At 35.4% G+C, this 22789-nt stretch overlaps 1 protein-coding gene across 2 annotated transcripts in view; it reads right to left on the minus strand.

Moving 5' to 3' along the window:
• The window catches only part of MED23 (mediator complex subunit 23), a 37570-nt gene extending 15753 nt beyond the window's left edge, over positions 1-21817 (minus strand). Inside the window, exons 1-16 of one of the 2 annotated variants that reach the window (XM_004673852.2) lie at positions 21632-21817; positions 21261-21292; positions 21024-21111; positions 19356-19480; positions 18252-18363; positions 17034-17132; positions 16114-16215; positions 15630-15699; positions 14030-14142; positions 12745-12840; positions 12166-12183; positions 6911-7111; positions 5116-5259; positions 3696-3841; positions 2467-2712; positions 946-1088 (exon numbers count right to left, since the gene is read on the minus strand). In XM_004673852.2, coding sequence (XP_004673909.1) covers positions 946-1088; positions 2467-2712; positions 3696-3841; positions 5116-5259; positions 6911-7111; positions 12166-12183; positions 12745-12840; positions 14030-14142; positions 15630-15699; positions 16114-16215; positions 17034-17132; positions 18252-18363; positions 19356-19480; positions 21024-21111; positions 21261-21292; positions 21632-21679 — 1783 coding nt within the window. In that variant the 5' untranslated portion in view covers positions 21680-21817. The remainder of the gene's footprint in view (positions 1-945; positions 1089-2466; positions 2713-3695; positions 3842-5115; positions 5260-6910; positions 7112-12165; positions 12184-12744; positions 12841-14029; positions 14143-15629; positions 15700-16113; positions 16216-17033; positions 17133-18251; positions 18364-19355; positions 19481-21023; positions 21112-21260; positions 21293-21631) is intronic. The other variant, XM_004673853.2, reaches the window with a different exon arrangement.
• Between the last annotated feature and the right edge of the window lie 972 nt (positions 21818-22789).

Below are 22789 nucleotides of genomic sequence, written 5' to 3' on the forward strand. Positions count from 1 at the left end.
AATGAAAAAATTGGCACACTAGAAATTTCTGTTCTTTGATTTAAAAAATTCTCTTAAGTGAATGAGCTTTATTTAATTTGCTTAAAAGCTGGGGGTACCAAACTTTATAGTGAAAAGTAATTAAGTGAAAAATGAAATGAGACAATAAAAGTTTTACTTGGAAATTAAATAAGAAAATAAAATGAGAATAAATGAAAAAAAATTAATCTTTCTCACTCATCTTTGAAGTCATTTTTATAATGTTTCCAACCTTTTGCAGAATGACACTCACTTTTATTTATTTTTTATTTTTTTTTTAAAGATTTATTTATTCATACAGAACTGGGGTACAGGCCAGAGATGCGGAGGGTGAGAGGATTCACCAGAGCCAGAGCGGGAGCAGAACAGGCAGATCGATGAAGTACACTGCTGAGGAGAGCAGCGGGCGGGCAAGAAAAGGCCGCCACACCATGTGGATCTCCTCCCGGGCAGGCGGGGATTGAACTTATGCGGAAGTGGCTTTAGTTTCTTAGTGCAGTGCTTTAACCCGCTGCGCCACCAGGGAGGGCCCGACACTCAATTTTTAATGCATAGATCACATCATATCTGCTCTTAACCCATGAAAGTTTTATTCAACTCTCAATTATTTGAGAAGAAGAGTAAATATGGTTAAAATTAAAATTATATTGCATTGGGAAAAAAGTCACATGAAACTAAAAAAAAGAGACAGAAAATGAAAGATAATGGGACCATGGATTCTTTCTGAAGCCGATGACCAAGTCCTTCGTGTTCACCGCATTCCAAATCCCCTCCACAAACCCATTTCTTACTACTTAATACAACTCATTCTTCTGACACTAACACTTCCCATCTCTCTTCCTTGCTGGATTTTTCTCTATGAGATTTATCATCTGACAGACCCCACATTTCACTCATGGTTTTAAACACCAGAAAGTCCTGTCTTACTGATAAATCCTTTGATGCCCAGAGATTCTATTTCCATATAGACCAACAAGCGGCTGTAAGTTTCCACTAGGGCTGGAGCCAGGGCCACACTGGATTTCGCATGAGCAAGTTTTATTACTCTGGTTGCAATGCTGTGAATAAGACTGAGGGAAACAAAGACAGACATTATATTTTTGACATAAATACAGAGGTTATTCTAGCTATAGGTTATTTGGTATAAATTTGAACTTCAATATATGAAATGAATCCGCTCCATTGAGTCACTTGAATTGTCAGGACTTGGCAGTGATGGTACAACTGTGACTAACGGGCCACCTGACCTGTATTGGGATCCCTCTGCTCAGAGAAACTATTCTAGAAAGTAAATAACCTTTGACACAGGCTATTTAATATATCATTGCTAAGACCCAACAATTAGATTCTAACAGGGCTTTCCTCAAATTTGTCACCATCTGAGCAAAGCACCACACATATATAATTCTACCACAAGCGTTACCATTTGAAAAAAGGCATGCCTTTTCTAGAACTAATGTCCTATCTCGAGGCCCACAGAGGCACTCTTTTTGGCCTATAGTGTTGGAGTCTGAACATACACTTAAGGTTGACAGACCAGAAAAATACCTGGCTATCTGCACCTTCTCAAAATATTTTAGAAGATCTAGTTACTAGTCTATACTCTTACATCAGTGAAACTGGCAAAGTGGGAGGGACACCACAGGAAGTGCTCTGCACACTCCAGCCAGCCTCCAGCCTCGCTAAACACACAAGCCTCCGTCTGTACTTGTAGCTGGTTCTTTCACTCACACCAGGCATCATTCTCTTACCTTATCAGCCCCACCCCTGGAGGCACTTAAAATTCTGAAATTACACCCCACCATGTCTTTCAGAAATCATAAAAGCACTTCTAAAGCACTGTTATGTGTAATTAATAATAGTAAAGGCATTAAAATTTTCACAACTGTGAACTTATCAAGTCTACCTTCAGCAAATCATTTAATATAAATATAATTATGGATAGGTACAAACACATTCATAAACATGTTTTCAGAGCCACCTTCAGAATACCAATACATTTCAAACAACTTCCATATCCAACAATGTGGAACTTCAATGTCCAACAAAGTAATCATATGTAGCCACACAAAGAAACTTTCTTGCAGCAAATAAAAAAACTGTTATTATTATTTTAAAACACTGATTATAAAACACTGTGGTAGTGAGTCATTTGGTGAGGGCCTAAAAGCCCATAAATTCATACATTAGGTTAAAAGGGCTTAATAAGCACAAAAAGATTTTTCCAACGCTTATTTCTCCTGGAGGGATTATGGCAATTATTTTCCTTCAGTTTACCTGCATATTTGAGAATTTCTATGCAAGCAATATTCATTTCTGCAACAAAATAAGCTTATGTAATTTTTTTGGAATGCACCTGACCACAACATACACACATACTCACAAATAAAGTCTGTATTATATTGGTATCAATTTTCTGACATGGGGCCAAATAAATAAAGACAGTACCTCATTTTGGCATGAACTGTCAGTGAATCCAGAAGGTTCATTGGTAAGGGAGTAATAGATCCTGAAGCATTACAGCTTGTTCCAGGGAGAGGTATCCTCATAATTCCATTTCCATAAATAGTTTCTACCAGAGCACCCATGGGTAATGTGAAACATTCTGAATTTGTAGAGTATGCATTACACAGTAGGGCAATCTTATAGTCGTTCATCTGTAAACTTTTATTTCTCAGACTCTGCTGTAGGAACCTAAAATTTCAAGGTCAAATTCCATTAAGCAGAAAATACATAATTTCCAGAAAGTCAACTTGCTTTTCAAAAAAAGTTCAGCATTCTGCAGCTAGTTACTATCTTTACTTCTACAGGCACTATAGTTTGTTCTATCAAATTAGTTTGAAAAGCACTTCAGGAGAAACTTAAGCCATGATAAGCTACAATTAATGGATATTTATTATGTATTTACTACACATATAGTGCTAAGATTCATATAATGAATAAATAAAAATAAATGAACTAAGGTCTACTTGTTGTCTATCAACTTATGCACAATAATGTCTTCATTACATATATATATTACTCTGGAAAGACTGTTAAAGAGTATTATAAAATGAAACCTAGAGGAAATGTGAAGTGTGCCTGTCTTCTATGTAAAGATCTGGCAGTCCTTTTTAGAAGTTCTTAGTGGGAAATTCCACTATTCCTAACAAACTTGACTTAAGCCTAGTCCTACCTAAAACAGGCATATTCTTGATCCTCACATACTTTTGAAAATTAAAAACTTTAGAGTAAAACATGTAAAAGTAAAGATTAAACCTTAAAAACACATATATAAAACTTTTAAATATGTACAAATGTACAGTTATATAAAGACCAATATATAAATATATAACTATATAAACACACACACACACACACATATATACATGTACACATTTTAATATATGTATATAGGTAGATATACACATAGATATTAAATATCTATCTCTACATAGATATTTACATCTCTCTCTAATACACATACTTATACACACAAACAGGATCAATCAATCTTCTAGTTGTTTTCTGCTGTAGATATATAGTTCTCTTGCCATAATGCATATACTAAATTCATCTTTATCTCTAGGTGATGTGGGGGAGATATCTATACTTAACACAAATACTGAGACCATTATTGGTCTATAATTCAGTATATATTAAAACCAAAATTAACTGTCAGGCTACCAATAACTTACTCATGGTGAAACTTCAGGGAATGAGGTATTGGGATCTGCAGTTTGGAGTTGTCATTTTGGGCTTTCCTGTTGAGATGAATCCAAATGCAGGTCATTGCAAAGGCATGTGTTGACTGGGGTTTGTTAATATCAGGAACTGGGATACACTGAGAAAATAACAATTTACATATTATGAGAAGATAATATATATATCAACTTTATAAAAATCCTGTATTCATTTAGCTTCAAATGTTCTTTGACTATTCAATCACACAAATCAGAAGATCTAACAAACAGCTACAAAATAGCTGAACTACTATAAGACTTTATTTTTCAAGAGAAAGTTATAGGTGTTTACTTATTTCTTCCTGCTGTCTCAGAGCACTCAAATTTAATCATTTAAAAATTTTTATTCTTTAAAAATTAAGTACATCTTTATGAAAAAGACTCACTCATACTTTTTTTTTTTTTAAGATTTATTTATTTGTGCATACAGAACTGGGGTACAGACCAGAGGCTCAGGGGCGGTGAGAGGCTTCACCAGAGACAAAATGGGGAGCAGAACAGGCAGATCTATGAAGTACACTGCTGAGGGGAGCAGCGGGCAGGCCAGGAGAGGTCTGCCTCGCCATGTGGACTCCTCCGGGGCAGGCGGGAATCGAACTCATGCGGAAGTGGCTTTTTAGATTCTGAGTGCAGTGCTTTAACTCGCTGCGCCACCAGGGAGGGCCCTCACTCATACTTTTAAGGGTACATAAACATTAAGAAAAATGCAATCTAAATGAATAGCATCAAACATGCTGTGTATTGATGGGTAAATGACATGGATATCTAGAACTTGCTTTACAAATGATCAACATTAATAAAATGAGAAGAAAAAAATGAAACAAGCATATTTTTCTGTGATCGGTACAACAGTAGTTTACTTTCCTATTCATCTATTTTTTGTGTGTTTAAAAATTTCCATAATTTTCTGTAAAAAATAATAGCAACTATCAATATGACATATTTACTCAAATGTCTTATGAAACACTGAAGAAACATACTTATTTGGCAAACAAAAACATATTAACAGACAATGAAGTCATTTTGGTCATTGAATATGACCAAAAAAAAAGCTTTAGAGTAAAAAGCTTTAGTGCTTTTAAAAATTACAAACATATTTAGATGTAGAGAAAGTTTGTTGTACCATATGTGGAACTGCAATTTAAGATGAACTTCAGAAATAATCCATTCAACTTCTTCATTTTACCATGAGTAAGTCAATGCCAAGAAAACTGAGTGTCTATTCAATGATTATAGTTAGTCACAAAATTAGGGGGGGAAAATGGATGTGTTAGTCTCTAAATTCAGTGCTTTTTACAAAAATTACATGAAAATACTTAAACATAAATTAGACATAGCCCAGTCATTATATTGCTTACTATTTAGTAAAACTTACTTCTTTTTCTGGGTATAGAAGGTCAAAGAGCTTCATGACAGGGAGAAAATCAGCTAGTGCGTTTTTCTGAATACTTCCAGAAATGAATTGCAAAAGAACCCACATCAGATGATCTCTGCCTTTAATTAGTCCTCGTCCAGCTAACTGTAAAATATGTTTAAAAACACATCTACATAGCCAGTTAAAGGGAGGGATGCAGCAAAGTTTAAAAAAAAAAAAAAGTAATCTGTTCTCAGAGAGTCAGCATCTAACTCTAACATTTAGTGACTCCTTACTCATTTCAAGAAACATCAAGAAAAGCATTTTAGGTAATTTTAATATTAAATATATTTCCCCCGGGGCTCCCCCAAACAATTATGCACATCAGAAATTAAATATTTTAGGACCTAATTAAATTAATTGTATATGTATGAGACTCAAGTTTACATGGATTAATTACTAGATATATCTTATTAAAATGTGAGGAATATGTTAAACCATATCTTGAGTCATTTCATATTTCCTTTATATAAAATAGTATGCATCTTAGTAGAATATAGTCCCTTTTAAACTTTAAGTATGAGTACTACACTAAATGCACTAAAAACAGATTTTTTTTTTAATCCTCAAGGATAAGTTATCATAAAACACTTTTCCCAGTATTCTATTGATTATAACAGAAATCAATAGTGGTAGGGGCTTGGGGTGAGAGGCAGTTGAAAGAAATTGAACAATTTTCATGAAAAATCTTTCTAAAAAGTCCATACTATATAGAGAGGTTATATAGATATCATTTATTTTATTCCCATTCAAAGTCTAAACCCTTATTACTAAAATCAGCTCTCCCCACTGTCTGGTCATACATCCCCTTTGTTAGATTCTTAGTCCTACCATTCTGTTCAGTGCAGAAACAGAAGTCAGTGAATGACCCGAGCCTCCTGTTGCTCCATTACCTAGTGTCACCAAGCCCTATTCACCAACTAGCATACCGGGGCTCAGCATCTCTCCATCCCGGATTAGATGTCCAGTTTCCGACCAAGACCATTGTAATAGTTGAAGACCACTGCAATAGTTCCTTTACTAGTGTCCTAGTCTCTGATTTTGCCCCTATTCATTTCGTGTCACTGTCTTCCTATATGTGGTCATTAGCAGTAATTTTTTCCAACTTATGATGATGTTATTTTCTTCCTTATTTGCCTCCCCCAAACCCCCAAGAAAATCTAAGCTCATTAGAATAAACATGATCACACAGAGCTGTCCATGTCTGGCTCTATCTTCCTGCTTTTCTAATCTTGCCAGTACTTTCCCCTGTATATTTTTCTTTTCAGCTCTGGAACACTCCTATTTTTTCCCAAACAATATTCTTATCTATCTTTTCCTCTTGGCTAACTTTTATTTGTCCTTTAAGTGCTAGCTTCAAAATTTCTTTGATAAACTCGTTCCTGGTGTTTACGATAGGGACTTCTCCCTTTTCATCCTACAACTTAGTTACAGGGCAGGGCATTTTTCCATTATGCCAACTACTAAGTTATGACCTACTTGTTTTTCTTATAGTTTCTCACTAGTGAGGTGCTCCTAGAGGGTACCATAGTGCCCTTTCATCTTCCCTTCATTGTGAGTATTAAGGATGACGGACAGAATCCATTTTCACAATGACAAGGAAATGAAAGTTTAAGAAACCGTAAAAACACTGAACAAACCAGAAACTGCAACTCAGAACTTCTGCCACCGCAGAAATCACCAGGCAGTGTCCACACCAGTCTAAAGCACACTAATCCACAGTTGAAATGGCCCTGACAAAAGATCTAGAACATACCTTCTGGTGAAGAGAAAGGACCATATGTGGAAAACTTGCAAATTGGAAAAGCACAAAGAAAATGAGCTGACTCGAGAGATGCTGCCACAGGAGTTGGCTCGTTCCCCCATCGTCGAACTTCTCCTCAGTCTCGGATCGCTCCATGGCATAAACCACCAGATCCACCAACTGGTCCTCCAGCACAGGACAGCGCTGCTTGTGCTGTAGGGTAGAGATTAAATACAGTATTCCAAAGGCCTCCCGGTTAGTATCAGCAGTTACTAGTTAATGGGCATTAATTGTAACAAGAGGCTGAGAAGCATGGAATGAAGTTGAACTTAGAAAGTTAAGGTTAGATTTAGTCTATTAAAGCTGCATCATGTTACATTTTCATAGAGGATGAGATTCATAAAAAAAAAAAAAAACTTTCAGTTTCACATAAAACAAACTTCCCAGAAACTTGACTTTTACAATAATTGTCATGGTTTCAAATGATTTTGTATTTATTATTTGAAAAAAGATAACACATTTTAAAAGGCAGATCAAAGGGGGATAATGGTATTAATTTTACATTCTAAATGAAAATGTGAAAATCATGGATTTTCAGGGGTCAAATATTATGATAGGAGAGCAAATAAAACAACGTGTGAGCTATTCATTGTAAGGTAAGATCCATGAGCTTCCATCTTACTCAGAGGTATATTTAAGCTTCCCAGGTTACTCAGTGTCTCTTGTTCATTATGCTGACACTGAAATGGAAACTTCCTTTACAAAAAAGAAAAAAGCTCAATCTCCAAGTTATGCTCTGCTCTTCCCTCTTAGAAGTCACACATAATGCAGTTTTAATTTTAAATTAGACTATTTTAAATCTAAAACAAGAAAAAGAATTGAGTTTATACACTAAAAATGAAAATGCAACTTCCCTTTCTAGAGGCAAAAAGTTTATGCTTTTAAGAGATTTTTAAAAATATACATTCATGAAAAGAAATATGGTAAGCCATATTTTAAGCCATTTTTATATTTCCTTTGTAAAATATATGACTTAGCAGTAGGTAGTAGGAATCTTTTCTAGTAATACAATTACTAATGCAGATGCTTTCCTTCTAAACTTTAGATGTGATTATCAGTATTTTGCCATGAAAAAGGGATATGATTTCTTTAAATTTAGGGGGAAAATGCGAAATGGGGACAAATTTAGAAAAAAACAAAACAAAACAAATGAATAGCATCCCCTTTTATTGCATGCTCTTTGCCAGCTCCAAACTTGTAAGGCTCCAAAATAGCTGCAATTTCTTAAAGCATGCAAATAAAACAAACATCTATCCGAAACGGTAAGCATCAATGGTCGTTTCATATTTTTTCCAAGAACACAATGCCATGATCACAGTTCAACCACATTACAGGTTTACAAATAGCAATAGTAACACCATCAGCTGAGACTACAGTACTCTCCCTCCAAATGTAATTATCATTATGAAGCAGAGCAAAGTGCAACAGACAACACTACAAACTATTTCTTAAATCAGCATGCAAAACTACTGTGTACAGGGCTTGAAATTCACTAGTTTTGCCAACCACCAACAACCTAAGAAATGTGTCAGACAACACAAATTTAGAGTGAGATCATTCAAAGTAAATAAGAGGCAGAAAAATTTGTGAAAAGAGGTAAAGCCAGGATTTCCAGTAGGAATTTTTCACTAGTGATGGGAGTTTGCTTTTAGTTTGGAAACTAACCAATTTGTCACCTATTCCTCCATCCACGATAGTCTTCTATCAATCTGCTTTAGGAAAAAAGAACAAACTAAATAAAATTGGTTTTTAGCACCTGAGTCACTTGGGTATTTCCCTTTTCAGTATTAGCTGTTAGTTTAAAAACACTGGATTTTTTTTAAACCTACATAGTTTTAGGGATTTGTGATGGTCATACAGTTGATGATTTTAAGAGGAAAGCCAAAAACATTAAGATTTTGACAAAGATTAGGAAATCTAGAGTTAAAACTGATGATTTTTCCATATGTAACATGAGTCAAGTTTACTCCCCAATTTTTTGTTAAGAATTAAAGCAGTGTGTGTGTGTGCGTGCATATATCTATATACACACACACATATATATTGTGTATAATGTCTGGTGTCTGGTGGTAGCAGAACACTTATCAGGATTAACTCTATATTTCCCAAGTATTTTGGTTAAGGTCATTTTTCAAATCAAGTGTAGGGGTAGTTTATAAATGTTGCTTTGTTTATCTGCCAATTTTGATATTATCAAAAAAGAAAGAATATTATCAAAAAAGAATGAAAAGTCTGAAATAGAAAATGAATTTTGCTGCTAATTGTGTAAGTTTTTTTTCTAAATCCAATTTCTAAATGATGAGTATATTAAATTGAACACTACCACATAGATTATTTTACAGTGTGGAACAAATTATAATTTATAATTCAGTTTATTAATTATGAATAAAAGTTAATTATCAGTTATTAGATTAAAATAATTCTGCAAGTTAATGAATGCTCTGTCTATAGTTATTTACAACTTGCCTTCTGAAAATTTTTACAATTTAAGACTTCAAGATACAGGCATATAGGCTGAATTAGTTTATATCGTACCTATATGCACATTTAACTAAAACCTGTTTTAACAGTAAGAATATCTAATTTAAATATTTTAAGAATGGAATTTCTACAATATAGTTCAAACAGTATTGAAACCTTATTTTAAAATACCAGCTTTTAACAAAACTGAAAGTTAAGCTTAATAGAAAGATTTACATTAACCAACATTATGCCCCACAATTTCAAATGGTAAATAACGGCTTTAGGTCTCAGTAACATGTCCTATATTATGTGGCTCTGGACACTTTTCATGTAATACTCCTGGTACTGCTTTTTTGGTAAAAAGTTGACATATTATACTTACGTGGGTTTAAGTTAACTTTTAATCACTATTTCAGTGCTAGAAATCAATTTTAAAGCAACATCTATTAAAAAGTTTGTGAAGAAAATCTCTTTGTATGGCATTCATCCTATTCCCTGCCAATTAGAACTGGGGCCCTATGTCAGCTAATCCCACATTCAACAATATCAAAGATACACGGAGTGATCAGTCTCGTGCTTCACTGTCTCAGGGAAGCCAGAGTTAGTACACACCACTACATATTGAGCTTTTATAATGCTTTTACCCAGTAGAAAGAATACAAACTCCTGTAAATACACAAAACAGGGTTTTTCCACTTTGAACACTCCACCTTCCTGGTCACAGAACTGGGCTATTTATGACATTCTGAGTTTGACCAATTTTAACACAAATAAAGCCCCATTCCTACTGGAAAAATGCAAAATGGACAGTTCTTAAAAGGTTTCAAGCTTTCAGTAAATTATTGCATTGCTAGAGAAAGGACAAGAAAGTATAGTGCAGGATATAGTTCTGTAATAAAAGATATGATAAGATACTTTGCTGATTTTCAATCATATTCTTCTGATTATGTATGTTCTCATTTTCTACTCTACTTTCCAGATAGTAAAAATAACATATCAAGTCAATTCAGCACATACCTTCCCTCTACAAGTCCACTCACTTCAGAGTTTTTTACCAAAACAATTACTGATGAATTGTGGATTTTTGACAATGTTTACACTACAGTGGGACCAGTACTAATAATGTTCTGTCAGCATTTCCATTATAAACTTTATTTTTTATGGATTTATGTCTTAGTCATAAACTTTTATTAGGTTGAAACTTGTAATTCAAAGAATCAGATTATCAGATTAGAAATACTTTTCTCTGATTGTTCTCTTAATTTCTAGTTTGAGAAGAGCTGCCCCCCAAATGAAAAAAACAAACAAACAAACAAAAACAAAAAAAACAAAAAAAACCCCCGCCTAATAATAGCTAAGGAGGTCTGGGGAAGGTACTCACAGCTCAAATGACCATGGGTACATTTATCCACCAAACTATTAAAAAATCAGTATGACTTAAAGTTCACTGCAAAAATTAGTTTTGAGACACAGCATGAAGCATTCTTTAAAAGTTAACTGAATACTTACCTCTAACACAAGTTAAGTTGATCAGAATTAATGAGGTGGTATTTAAGATGTTAATTGGCAGATTATGAGGTAACGGTCAGATACTGTATTGTGAAGCAGTTTCAGTTTCACATGTACAAAGGCTTGTCCAAACAAGGAAAATTGGTAAATTTTTCAGAAGAAAAAACTTAAAATAATAAAAGAGATACTGCTACTAGGGTGAGGTTTGGCATGCAAAGTTTCAACACTGAGCAAGTTTTATGGCCAAGCTATATGTCCTTAAAAATAGGGCTTTATAAATGGAAGCACTGGCACAACCTTCACTATAGTATTGCAAACAGTAACGCTATTTTATATAACCTGAACAAGAATATTTTTTAAGATAAAAAAGCTGGTCTATTTTAATATGTTGGATTCAAAAATTTTTAACAAAAACAATTGGGACCACTATTTTTCTTGAAATCTCAAAGGTGAAAAGTCCTGGAACAGACTTGGGACTGTATAAGAGTTTGGTTGATAAAGTTTGGCCATAGTGCTTTTCTCCCTCTAAGGTGAGCTTCTACCGAGAGGAGCTCAGTCCAGGAGAAGGACACTTCTGGCAAAGACTGACAAGAAGGGTGTTTGTTAAGCAGGTGTGGGGTCACCTAAGAGTTGACATTTCTTAGTCAATCCCCATGATTCCCCAAAAACTTCCCTATATAGTTTACCACTCCAACTTTTAAGAGTAGCAGCTCTCTATTAAAGTGCCTTTTTTTCTCATTTTATTTAAAATTTTATTTTTGTTTTAATGCAAAGCAACATAACTTTTTAAATGATTGTTGTTGTTATTTATGTTTTAATAGTCTGGAAAGATAAAGGCCACCACAAATCTTTCCATCTCTGAAAATTCCACCAGGCTAGCTTTAGCCCTAAAGTAGGAAAAACAGAAAAATGGAGTGGGAAGGAAAAAGACCCATCAAAAAGTGACAGGTGCCAGTGTGTGCCAGGTGTTGTCTCTTTGTTTAAAAAAAAAAAAAAAAAAGAAAAAAGAAAAAAAGAAAAAATATATATAAAAAACAAACACCAAAAAACAAAAACAATCCACCAAAAATAACTCTCATATCCCAAGAAGAAATTCATTTTAGTGGCCTTGGTCTCAGCATGGTCCTGCCAATTTCAAGCCCCGACCATACACGTATTCTCTAAATGGAAATCAGTGGCTACAAAGCGGCCAGCGTATCGTTAGTCACAATACAACAGTAAGGTTGTGAACATACCTGAGCAATGTTCAAGGTCTAGAGCATTGGAGGATGGGCAGGACAAGACAGGACAGAACAAAAATAAAGGAAGAAAAAAAGAAAAGACAAAACAGTGACTATGAGGCCAGCCTCAAGGAACCCAGAGTCAGCACAAACCCTCCCACATGTTAAACCACCAAAAGCAAACACACACACAAAAAAAAAATCAGCAATGAGGCCACGCTGAAGATACTATGGGTTATAAAAATAGACACCCAAACAGTAAAAAAAAAAAAAAAAAAAAAAAAAAGGCAAAAATTATGGTTAATTCATGTGTAGGTTTCTCTGGCAAAAGGTATACTTGAAACTGGCCTTATAGAAAAAAAAAAGCAATGCAAAATAAACCAACTTTTAAAATATCTCCTTTTAAATTTTAACATTCTTAAAGCAATATATAAATGATAGGAACAATACATTTTTTAATAAACCATATATTTTTTTAAAAAAATCATCAAAAAGTTCTTAACTGTTTTGCTCAGTCAGCTATAGCAAAGAAAAGAGAAAAGAATAGTGCAGATTCTATGCAGAATTTACTAGGTTTCCAGCATAGTACAGTACCTGCTTATTTAAACCTAGCATATTGCAGACCATATCCCTGGAATAAGGCTGCTCCAATACATATCTCAACAAAGCAGTCTGTGGTTCAAACAGATCCTTTAAAGAAAATAAAGAAAATTATTGCTTCAAGATCAGTGTAAATGTCAATTCAGATAATTTGAAATTGGGATCAAAAAATCCTCTAAAGGTACTTGTTACCTTCACAGAGTAGCCAGTATCTAGTGGGAAAAAAATCATAGGATTTTAGTGCTCACAGTTAATCTGTTCCCACCCCTCATTTGTAAATGGTGTTAGTAGGTGAAGGGAATTGTCCAAAATAATACAGATAAACTCAGAAATGATTTCAATTACAGTCTATTCAAGTCTTACACTGTAAGGAAAGAAGTTTATGCTTACAAACCTAAACAAAGAAGGATGGAGGCAGTCTGCAACCCTTCTCAACAAACAGCATTTCCAAGTTTGGAGAGGACTAATGCTTTCATAACGAGGAGGGTGTAAGAGAGATTCTGGAACTAGAATGTCTAAGTTCAAATTCTTCTTCTTATACATGGGGCCTGGATCAAGTTACTAGTCTACTTGGTGCCTCAGTTTTATCACCTATCTAATAGAGATAATGTGATAGCTATGAATAAGGGTTACTGCAAGGTTTTTAGAATAGGGCCTGGCACACAGGAAGTGAATTGTCATCTTAATTTCACCATTTTACTCTTCATTTTTGGACAAGTTTCCTATCACTGTACACCATTTTGACATGAAAGACACATGAAAAATATCTAGCTCTCCCTATACCCTGTTGTCAGCACTTCAACCCCCAAGAGAATATAATGAATCTATGAAATTTACTTTGTAGCTTTATATCTCATGTTTCATTAAATTGATAATTTTTTTCCTTTGTGAATTTTCTACATTCACTTTTATTCTTTGCTTCGCCCTCCCAATTTTTTTTTTTTTAATCTAACAAATGAGAGGCTCATTTAAAATTTTATGGGCACTGCAAAAGCATTTTTTGTTCCTTATTTTGTAAATTAAGAATAAAAACAAGGAATTCATTAAAACAATTTCAGTTTCCTAAAGCCCCAGTATTTTGCAGTGCTGGAGAGAAATACCTGCAATATCACAAACCACAGGAAAGACATGGACTGAACTCACATGATAAATCACAAATTATCTTTTATTAAATATTTCTTTCATTAGTCTATGAACAGGTCATTTAGCACCACACTCATACAATCAAGGACAAAGACTGTTCGATGGACCAAAAGCTCCAGCACATTTTCCATCATACCTTGTCATACGGCAAAAGGCCTTTCAAAGGAAAACGAAGAGTCGCAGGATCCAATTTCCATGAATTACAAATGGCACCCGAGTTATTTACAACTGGCAAAAGGCTGCAGCGGCCTGTGTGCATCACAAACAAGATTTTTAAGTAAATGTGAACATAGCAATACCTGTTCCATTATTCATTCTAAAAATAATTATTGACTATGTATACCAACCACATGCAATTTTAAAAATAAGTTTGGGAATGCTCTTTATTGGTATAGTCCAGCTGGCTGGTGACCTATTTGTATAGCAATCCAAATAAAAATATCGCCTCTGTCCCACTGTCTAGGATAGACTAGAGATAGGCAACCTAATCCATGGGCCAATCCAGTCTGCCCATTTCTGTAGTTTTATTGGGACTCTGCTACTTGCCCACTACCATGACAGAGGTGAATGGCTACAACAGGTTGGGTATCCCACAATGCCATATTTACCATATAGTCTCTTACAGAGAAATTTTGTACATCGTAGTCTAGAGCCAAGATGACTGATTTTATGCAGATGTCCCAGAGGCCACAGAAGCAGCGTGTGACCATCAGCCTACACATTCAATGACACAGTGGTGTTGCCACCTGCATGTCACACAAGCACCCTTTTTTAAAGATGTATTTTTATTTATGTAAGCATATAAGAACTGGGGTGTGGGCCAGAGATGAGGGAGGTGAGAGTATTCACAGAGTGGGGGACACCATAGGCAGATGTACTCAAACACATTGCTAAGGGGAGACAGGAGGTCTGCTGAGCCATGTGGATTAGCTCCCTGGAGAGGGATCAAACTCACGCTGAAGTGGTTGGTGAGAGCTTGATAGTGCTGAGACTTTTAAGCCCTGTGCCACCAGAGAAACCCACACACAGGCACATTAACCTCAATATCTCTTATACTAAACTTACTATAATCCTTCTCAAACCTGTACCATTTCCATAATTTATCGAATGTTCACTTAGCTCAAAAGCTAGAAGCCTGAAAATTATATGTCTAATGTTCATTTATTTTTGTGTTTCCAGGATTTAGAACAGCATCTGGCTTATTGGAAGTGCTCAATATCTGACTATTAAACAAAAAATAATCTATTTCCCAGACAGTTTTGAAGCAACTGTGATTTCTAGAAATAGTTCAGGAGTATATGAGCACTGCAAAGATTGTCAAATCATATGCTTATTTCTAAAAGAAATAATCTAACAACAACAAAAAAGGAAAATTAAATAAACTGAGAACAAAGGTACAAAGTCATGTGGACAGAACTGATAGTCTATGCACTGTGGCCATAGAGGAACAGTCAATAACTGAGTATCTAGTTACCTAGAAGTCACTGTTCTTTACTATTTCTAGTAAAAGTCTCCTCTAATCACTAGGAAACATATGTTGTTGGATATTCTATCTGAAGCTTATACCCAGCTCAGCTGCTCAGCAAAGTGAAGATAAGCAGTGGGTTATTTTTAAGCTCCTAGGGAGTTCTTAACATGGTATATTGACATATATAAGATACTAACCTTCAAACTTGTTGACTAGATCACTAGAAATCAGGCACAATTAATAGTATGTATTTAAGTAATAAGCCTACCACAAATGGAATTTATCCTTGCTGTGGGCCTGAAGGTATCCACAAAATCTGAAACCAGGTTTCCAAGTAACTGAAAACAAATGAACAAAAAAATTAAATAAGAAAAAGAATAAAATCAAGATAGCTTTGAATACAATGATCATTTCTATAAAGTGAGTAAACATTTAGAACACTGCCTGATACATAAAAATTATTTAAAATTCATTTCTCTTTTTTCCTTCTAAATAATTACTTATTAGTTCACCTGACTCTGAATTAAGCCATGTCATACTACCATGTCTTTATATATATATATATATAAATAAATGGCCTCGATAGGGATGCAGAGAAATGGAAAAAATACCCTGTAGTGAATTAAAAAAAGTACTTATTAGTTAAGGATAAAAGTGATCATTTATAAAAAAATCCTAAAAATAGGATCATATATAACTAATTTTGACTAAAATTAATCTTTTTTAACAATTTTGGAAAATATAAAATTTACCCAGTGAGGAAGCTTTCCCTCAGGATATAGTTTCCTGATCTCTGTGACAGCAAAATAGGCTGGTAATAAGCAGGCATTTCTTTCCAAGATATAGGCTATAACCTAAGAAAAACAAAAGGGAAATGAATGAATCATTCTGATGAGTCCCACTAAGCCATTTTAATGCAACAATAACAGCAAAGATGTTAAAAAGTAGAACTTAATTATAGTACAAAAGAATATTTAATATGTGCAGAACCTCTAAAAAATGGTTAATAAACAATGAATAACAATGAAAAAGTTTAACTGTTGCTAGACTCAAATAGAAGAGCAACAAATCGACATAACATTTCTCACATTAGTGACAAAGTATAAGAACTTTTAAGAGTGCCACAGGCTGACATCTTACAATAATTAAAAATACTTTAATATGGGGCCCTTCCTGGAGGAGCAGCGGGTTAAAGCACAGCACTAAGAAACTAAAGCCACCTCAGCATGAGTTTGATTCCCACCCTCCCAGGAGGTGATCCCCCATGGCAGGGCAGACCTCTCCTGACCCACCAGCTTGCTGCTCCCCTCAGCAGTGTACTTCGTTGATCTGCCTACTCTGCTCCCCACTCTGTCTCTGGTGCAGCCTCTCACTGCCCCACACCTTTGACCTATACCCCAGTTCTGTATGAATAAATAAATAAATCTTAAAAAAAAACTTCAATATCTACATTTTTGTTTTCATAACTGAAAATTATAAATTAAGTACAATTTAAAATCTGTTTTTGGAATGTAACAAAAGTGAAGTAGCATCTTTAAAAACAGAAACAATTTTTGTTTAAGTAAACAAATGGGACATTCCACAAACCACTATAAATTTTAAAAGTACATAACTAAATAAAACTACTTTTTTTAAGGTTATAAGCTATGACTTGCAGGCATGTGTTAGTTACCTCTTTTGCTGCAAGAAGTTGTTGTACAACAGCTGAGCTCACTGTATTGGGAATTGTCAGTATTTTCTCCAAAATCACTTTTAAGAGATCTCGAACACCCTGACAAAAGAAAAGAAAACAAAACAAAACAAAAAACTAAGTAATATCTCTGTGCTATTTAAAACATCTCTGGGCTACAAGATTAGAAATTCAGGAAGAAAATGTTCTTCCAGTTACTTTATTTTTCTGAATGAACAATAAAGTTATAACATTAACACAAGTTAAGGTCTTTCATTTTTCAATGTTATGAAAACCGAAGTATATATATAAAAAAAATTCAAAATACACCCCTCAAATTTAAGCAATAACACTATTCTGATATCTACTACCACTTACATTATTTCAAACCAGATAATAATATAAAAACAATTTTCATTAAATATTTATTGGGTGCAAACATGTAACCAATCTTATAAAAAGAAGATAGAACATATACATGGAAGAAACTGGAATTATAAAACTCCAGATATATCAATAGACAAGAGGGAAAAAACTGCATTACTAACTTGCTAAGGAAACTGAAGTACTTATAAGAGAGAATAATCAGAAAAGCCTTAGAATTAATTTTGTGTTAAATCATATCATGATTTAAATAATTACTACCTATTAGGTTACTATCTACTAACTCATTTTAGCTTAGAGAAACTGCAGTCATAAAACACAGGATCAGATATTAGCACTTTTTGCAAAAAGAACAATAACAAGTTCTCTGAATGAAGCAGAATGCCATTTGTAGCTATGGGGATATGAGACAATTAGAGAATGAATGTTATTGTTTTGATCAGGAGTAAGGTACTTAAAATACTAGTAAAAGATACAGTCTACAGGAGGTCAATAAATAAAGCAGACCTTGTTCACCTTGATATCTGTATCTCTTTTAAGTCACTAGAAAGGGGATACCACATCATAAGATCTGGGGCATGAAGGGTCCCCAAGTCTGACTGGCCACTTCCCTACACATCATAGAGACAAATAAGTCACTACATTTTAAAGAACGCTGGGTGGGGAACAGAGAGCTGTAGGAACACTAAATTTCAAATATCTTTGGGAAATACAACAAAAATAGATTTTGAAAAAGTTTTCATTTCATTTCTCTCAACTGAGAAAAGTTACTTTATATATAACTGAAAAATGTATCATTCCTGAAAGTGACCACTTTTTACAGTTAGGAACAAATACCTTATAATCCACTCCTCCAATTATTTTCCGAACAAGTTTAAATGTTAAGGCCCAAAGCTGTGTTCTCTCCCATTCAAGAGTATCAGAGTTTATCAAGGATTCACAAACCATCCTAAAAAAAAGAAAATAACTCTCTGGTTATAACACAAAATTTTGCAAGTTCTTTCACAGCCAAGAGCCAAAGTTTGTGTCGGGACATCATATTTGTCAGAATATTTTATCTCACAGAGATGCATCATATACTATATGTTCTAAAAAATGCGTATAGTATTTTACATTTTTTCTTTTACTTACTTAAAAGATTAAACACCAAGAAATAAGTAATATTCATTCTGTTATATTTTTACTAGAAATCAGTCTTTCAAAAGCTATTGACTAAGTGGTTATCGTCTATCAGCTTGGGGCAATCTTTATTTTTCCTAAATGGCAACAAAAAGATTTTTGAACCCACCGGCTCTTCAGAAATATGGACAATCTTCCCTTGGAGAAGTGGGAGGAAGAGCTACAGTTGCTTTATTTATACATGGGCAATCTAAGACTATAAGCAAGAAAGACTCTGTTAGACTCCCAAGACAAGGTTTCTGCAGCTTCTGCCTAATTCTTTTCTGAATGCTTCTTCATAGACTCTTAACATGCTTTGAGAAAGTCCAGGAAAAGGGACGCATAGGTACTGGCTAATTGTCCCAGGTGAGGTTCCAGATGAGTCTTCGTGATGGAGAATTCTAGTGCTAGCCATCATCTGCCTGTAATCATGAGGCCCCGAGAAAAAACTGTCTACTAATCTATCAGCAACCATAACCATAAGTGTTAATAAAAGCATTATTGTTATTTTTAGCTACAGAGAATTAAGGTAATCACTGTGGAGTAAAACAAGAACAAGCTCATCAAAATGACTGATGTTGGCTCTTGGGCTAAAAGGCAAAGCCTGCCTCATTTTAGAGCCTTAAGTATCTGGCCTAATTCTAAGAATAATATAGCCGAAATATAATTACTTGAGCTTAACTTTATATTCCCTTACCCTTTTACAGCAATTTTAACTATATTTCGAACATTAATAAAAAGGAAACTTCTTTGTATTACTCTCACCCACCATATCAAACATACCTGGGTGGAAGAAGACCAGTTTCAACTGCCATTGCTAAGCAGTCATAAAGAAATGAAATTCTTTTAGGACTATGCTGGCAATGAATGAATTTAACAATCCACTGGATGCACTGTTCATGAGATTCCTGAAAATTAGAAAATTAATATATTTTATTTTAAAGCTATATTTTTAAACTAACACATAGCTAACATCTAGGTGTTTAAAAGATATTCCACTGTAAATATTCATGGATTAAAAATGGCTTTTTAATTAATTTTTTTTTTTTTAAGATTTTATTTATACATACAGAACTGGGATATAGGTCAGAGGTGCAGGGGCAGTGAGAGGATTCACCAGAGACTGAGTGGGGAGCGGAGCAGGCCCACTGAGGAAGTACAGTGCTGAAGGGAGCAGCGGGCGGGTCAGGAGAGGTCTGATGTGCCATGTGGGTCACTTCTAGGACAGAGATCGAACTCATGCTGCAGTGGCTTTAGCTTCTTAGTGCAGTGCTTTAATCTGCTGCGCCACCAGGAAGGGCCTCATATATTTCTTTTTTGAAGATTTACTTATTTATGTATATAAGAACTGGGGAGTATGCCAGAGGTATGGGGAGGAGGGTGAGAGGATTCAGCAGAGACACAGTAGGGAGCAGAAAAGAAGGATCTACTGAAGTACACTGCTGAGGGGAGCAGTAGGTAAGACAGGAGAGGTGTGCCACACTGTATGTTTTATCTCCTTTGCCTGTGATAGAATTTATGTTGCAGTAACTGATGATAGCATGATAATGCTGAGGTTTAACCCCCTGCACCACCAGGGAGGCCCCTGAGTAGCAAGTATAACCACCAGTGGTTCAAATGCTAACAGTTTCATTTTTCTGTCTATAATGCACCATGAGAATTTAATGCACATGTAACTAGTTCACTAAGGAACACATCCTCTTTTTTTTTTCATATTTTCTTTTAAAGATTTATTTATGCATACAGAACTAGAGTATAGGCCAGAGATGCAGAGGCGGTGAGAGGATTCAGAAGATAGAGTGTGGAGCAGAACAGGAAGATTAATGAAATTTATACTGCTAAGGGGAGCAGCAGGCAAGGCAGGAGTGGGTGACCTCCCTGGCAGGGGATCCAACTAGTGCTGAAGTGATTGTGGCTAACTTCATAGTGCTGGGTCTTAACCTGCTGCGCCATCAGGAAGGGCCCCTCACACATACATTTTCTATTGACTGTTCCTTCTAAATTTTACTACTTCACTTTCTTATTTTTATGATCTTAATATCGTATTATAGAAACTTGCTCTGTTTATCGCATTTTTGTATCTTTCCTATAGATTCTTTCTTACAATCTCTTTGTTTTAATGCTGTGACAGCTCATTAGAATAACTGATGAGTTATTTTCTCTTTTACAGTGCCTAATGGCTATATGTAAGTCTACCAAATAAATCAGAATTTATGAAAATGACTTTATGTAATCTAATATGGGGATTTTAAAATAGTCTGACAATAAAGAATCTCCATTGGAAGTATAACTGAAACAAGTGGAAACTAGAATATACAAACAGAAGATGATGATAATTTTCTTATTTCTCAGAAAGATCTTAACAATAACATCAAAGTAAATGTTAAAAAGGGGGTGGTGTTGAAAAAAAAAAAAACTACTTACTGAATGGATTAAAAATGTAGTACTCACCTGAGATAGACCACTCCAAAACTGTCTAAATGCTCCCAAACAGCTAATTAATTTTGTTTTTTCATCTTCGGGGGTGTCCATAAACATCCTAAAAGACAAAGGCCAGTTATTTGCCACCGATTTTCAAAAGATAATCCAACAAAACCACATTAGTTGATATTATAAACCTCCATGATTAAATCTTACAAAAATTCATGCGTGTAAAAATGCAAAAAACTGCCAAGTATATATACTCACCCAGGAAAAGCCTCTTCTATAATTTCCGTTTTCTATTAAAAAAAAAAAAAGAGTAAACAATGTGAGTTCTTTTTCTAGGAGGGGTCTCCCTCGAGAAACTATTACAGAATTAACATGGCTTAAGTCATCTTAAATCAGGATCACGCAGAACTAACAAACCTGTCTGGCCTGTCACAAAGGGTTTTGCAGATTTCAAAGGAGTCTTTGAAATTTGACAGCAACGTGAAAATCGCTAACAGCCAGCAGGCAAGCTTGGTGTCAAAACAAAGGAGAGGTGGAAAAGGGGTTTCCGTGGTAAGTACCTTGATCGATGGCCCCCAAGTCTCCCCATCACCCAGCCAAGGCCCTGGGTACTCGGTAGTTCTACTCACCACCACCTCCTCAAAAATGCTCTGCAGTTGCGTCTCCATCTGTATCATCGACCCGCTTTCCTCGCGAGCACCTTGCACAGCTCGGGTCTGATCCGAGCTCCGGGAACAGTGGAGCCCTTGGGGCAGGAAAGCCCACAAGAACCCTAGCAGCCCGGATCAATTTCCCGGACAGGCCCTCCACCGCAAGCCGTCCCCGGCCCCGCCCAACAAATAACCGGAACCTGGGCGGAATGCCGGAAGCTTCTAGTCCGCGCAGATCACGGAACTCTACAGAAACTAGAGACTAGGCTACATGGTTCCGAGTCAGACGCCCTCAAGTGGATTCTTAAGCCTCAATCACCCCGGACTTCGTCGGTTACAGGCTGCCACCTTCTGACCGTAGCGGGAGTTGCTTCCTGCTGTATTTTGGAGATTGGAAAAGAAAAATAGTTGGTCGGGTCAGCAGCAGGCGGGGGAAGTGCTCATCAGGCTAGCTGAGTCCGTTTGACATCCATAGCCTCAACAGCCTACAACCAGTAGTTGAAACCACGCTTTTCGTTACCACAGGAATCATGTCTTCTCAGCCATAGTAAGCCCAGTGCTTTGCATAATGCTCTGTCGATAGCCAGCTTTTGATGAAAGTTAAAAAAAAAAATCTGACGAACGTGTTATTAATTTTTATTAGTCATTGGATAATATTTATCATTTTTAGTTAAATTACCTAAAAATAATAACACTGACCCATTACTGAATACCTATAGTCTCTGGTGGGAGTTGGTGGGAGACGCATGTTCAGAGCAGATGCCTACCTATCTCCACTGTCGTCCCCCTCAACCCCCTTTATTTCTTCAAGTATGGAGGCTTACCTTCCTCCTTCAAGGTAACTTAGGAGTCTGGTCTTTAATTTCATGTAGTGTTTTGTGCATAATGCTATATAGTACTTCATTTATGGAATATATTCACCATCTCCCCAGTGCTAGACCTAAAATTGTTAGGCTTTTAAATAACCTGTATTACAGCAATCAGTGTTGCAAAATGTCCTGGCTGGAAGAATGTCAGAACCAGAATTACAAAAATCAAAGCACCCTAACAATACATTGTTCATTTTGTGTTTTAAACTGATTATCCTAGTGTAGATTTTCTTTAATCAAATGCACTAAAACCTTTTGCATTTACTAG

The sequence above is a fragment of the Condylura cristata genome, unplaced genomic scaffold, assembly GCF_000260355.1.
Source record: "Condylura cristata isolate star-nosed mole 26May11 unplaced genomic scaffold, ConCri1.0 scaffold00001, whole genome shotgun sequence".
Taxonomy (NCBI): domain Eukaryota; kingdom Metazoa; phylum Chordata; class Mammalia; order Eulipotyphla; family Talpidae; genus Condylura; species Condylura cristata.